At 32.7% G+C, this 2424-nt stretch overlaps 1 protein-coding gene across 1 annotated transcript in view; it reads right to left on the reverse strand.

The window, feature by feature from the left end:
* Nucleotides 1–1083, reverse strand: part of LOC106476042 (ring canal kelch homolog) — a gene marked incomplete at its 3' end in the record, with an annotated part of 21218 nt that extends 20135 nt beyond the window's left edge. The window contains exon 1 of the mRNA XM_013936711.2: nt 861–1083. Within this exon, the coding sequence (XP_013792165.2) occupies nt 861–898 (38 nt within the window). The remainder of the gene's footprint in view (nt 1–860) is intronic.
* Nucleotides 1084–2424: the final 1341 nt, after the last annotated feature.

The raw sequence follows: 2424 nt of genomic DNA on the forward strand, positions 1-2424 counted from the left end.
AAATATGATACATTGTGGTTGGTTGATCAGCTAGAACAAGGTATAATACATTGTGATTGGTTTATCAGCTAGATCAAAATATGATACATTGTGGTTGGTTGATCAGCTAGATCCAGGTAAAATACATTGTGGTTGGTTGATTAGCTAGATCCTGGTATAATGCATTGTGGTTGGTTGATCAGCCAGATCCAGGAATAATACATTGTGGTTGCTTGATCAGCTAGATCCAGATATAATACATTGTGGTTGGTTGATCAGCTAGATCCAGGTAAAATACATTGTGGTTGGTTGATCAGCCAGATCCAGGGAAAATACATTGTAGCTGATTGACCAGCCAGATCCAGGTATGATACATTGTGTTTGGTTGATCAGCTAGTTCCAGGTATAATACATTGTGGTTGCTTGATCAGCTAGATCCTGGTATTTTATTCATAAATTATATCAATACATATCTAGTTCATTTTTATGCACATCTATATTCTTTGTGTTAAATTATTAACCAAATGATGTCACCTGTACTTATACAGACGATAATTACATGTGATGATGTATATTTTGATTCATTTTCGCCCAGTTTTCAGTTTAGTTGATTTAATATTATTAATATTAGAGAACATAGTAAATTAGTAATATACTGCCATATTATTATTACTCGTGTCAAATCTTACCTCAGTATCTGTAAGTTACACTGTAAATCAATATGTTGCATAGTATTAGGGAATGAAATAGAGCTTAAATAAATCTGTTGCAAAAACAAATTTGAAGATAAATTACCAATGTGACGGAAGCTAAAATTAAAATTTTAGGCTTAGGTCTACGTGAAAAAAAAACACACATAGATAATACTAAATGGTAAATACCTGTCGCACAAGTCCATCGTATTCGCAGTATCAAACATTTATGATGAACGTTAATTTTAGTTGTAATACAATATGTCAATCCAATTTTCAAGACATTAATTAACTGAAAATTTTTGGAACTCTGTTTTGACTGTTCTATTTTTACTGTCTTAATTCGTTTGATTTTATTTGTCTGCAAAGTAATAAGTACAAGATACAACACAAATGTTTGTTAACCATTTCACTTCACGACCAAACTGAGGTTATACTAGAAAAAACAGCAGCTAACAAGAAAACGTGAAAGGTCTGACCGTTTAGTGTACTTGTAAATATTATCAAAATTTTTACTTTTTTAATGAACACACGGAAACATATATGTATATTAACAAATACTAAATTTGTAATTGCTTCTTATATATCTACTTATAAAGTTTAAAATGCATTATTTTATCAGTTGTGTACCTCACTGTTAACGATATTTTGGGTCGTAATTTCTAATATAGAATATTCGTTTATCGAAGACAGTTCTTGTAAATAATAGAAAACGTGAAATTACAAAGTAAAGATGTAGAAAAATGCTATTTATTTAATTTAAGGTTTATTTATTTCAGAATGTTTTGCGTATAGTAGTCTATGATTTTGACCTGGCAGACAATAGGAAAGGCAACTACTCAACAGCATCCACTGCCAACTCTTAGGTTACTCTTATATGACTAAATAGTGATTATTACCTTCATAGCTCGCCCACAGTCTCAAAGTGAGAAGCGTATTTAATACAATAAATCATCAGATTCACATAATCGAGGAGCAAACTACAAGGCCAAGCCCGGCATAATGTATTACTGAAGATTTTCAGGTTATAAAGAAACTAAGAAATAAAAATAAGAAACTATACATTTAATCTGATTTGTAATAGATGTTTATCTTCAGATAAAGCGAGGGTTTTCTCTAAGGTAGAGCTCTCGACCTTGGAACTTGCGATTCGGATTCTTGCGATACCAAAAAATGGTTGCCACACCTTAAGCTGCAAGTCCATTATAAGAATGACAGTCAATCCCTTAGCGTGGATAATTGGTAGGAGAGTGCTTCTGACTGGCTGCCTTGTTTTTAACTTACACTAAAACAAATGGATCGCACAGTGTGTCTATTACGTACAACAGAAATAGATATATAAAAAATGTGGTTAACATTATTCTATATTTGTATATATGCCACATTCACAACGTACTCTGAGTAGATTTAATTAGTGGATATATTTCCATATACAGTTTTACAATTAGGGCAAAAGCTAAATAAAAAAAACGATACTGAAATAGATGCAAAATTAGCAGGACAGCGTAAATTGTTTGAGATTCCACACTCAACTAAAACAAAAACACATTATACTGTTCCGTCAGCGAGGTCACGTGACTAGTATCACGCCACCTCCTTCTAGAAATATCCTGTTTCTTCGTGAATTGTCGGGAGACTACTAGATTGGGGATAGTCTGGTATATATAAGACGATCACAACGTGACGGAACAATGAGTAATTGAACTGCAGTCAGAGAGTGTGTAATTGAACTGAGTATTTTTGAAGTCGAGCA

Source organism: Limulus polyphemus, unplaced genomic scaffold, assembly GCF_000517525.1.
Source record: "Limulus polyphemus unplaced genomic scaffold, Limulus_polyphemus-2.1.2 Scaffold9687, whole genome shotgun sequence".
Taxonomy (NCBI): Eukaryota; Metazoa; Arthropoda; class Merostomata; order Xiphosura; family Limulidae; genus Limulus; species Limulus polyphemus.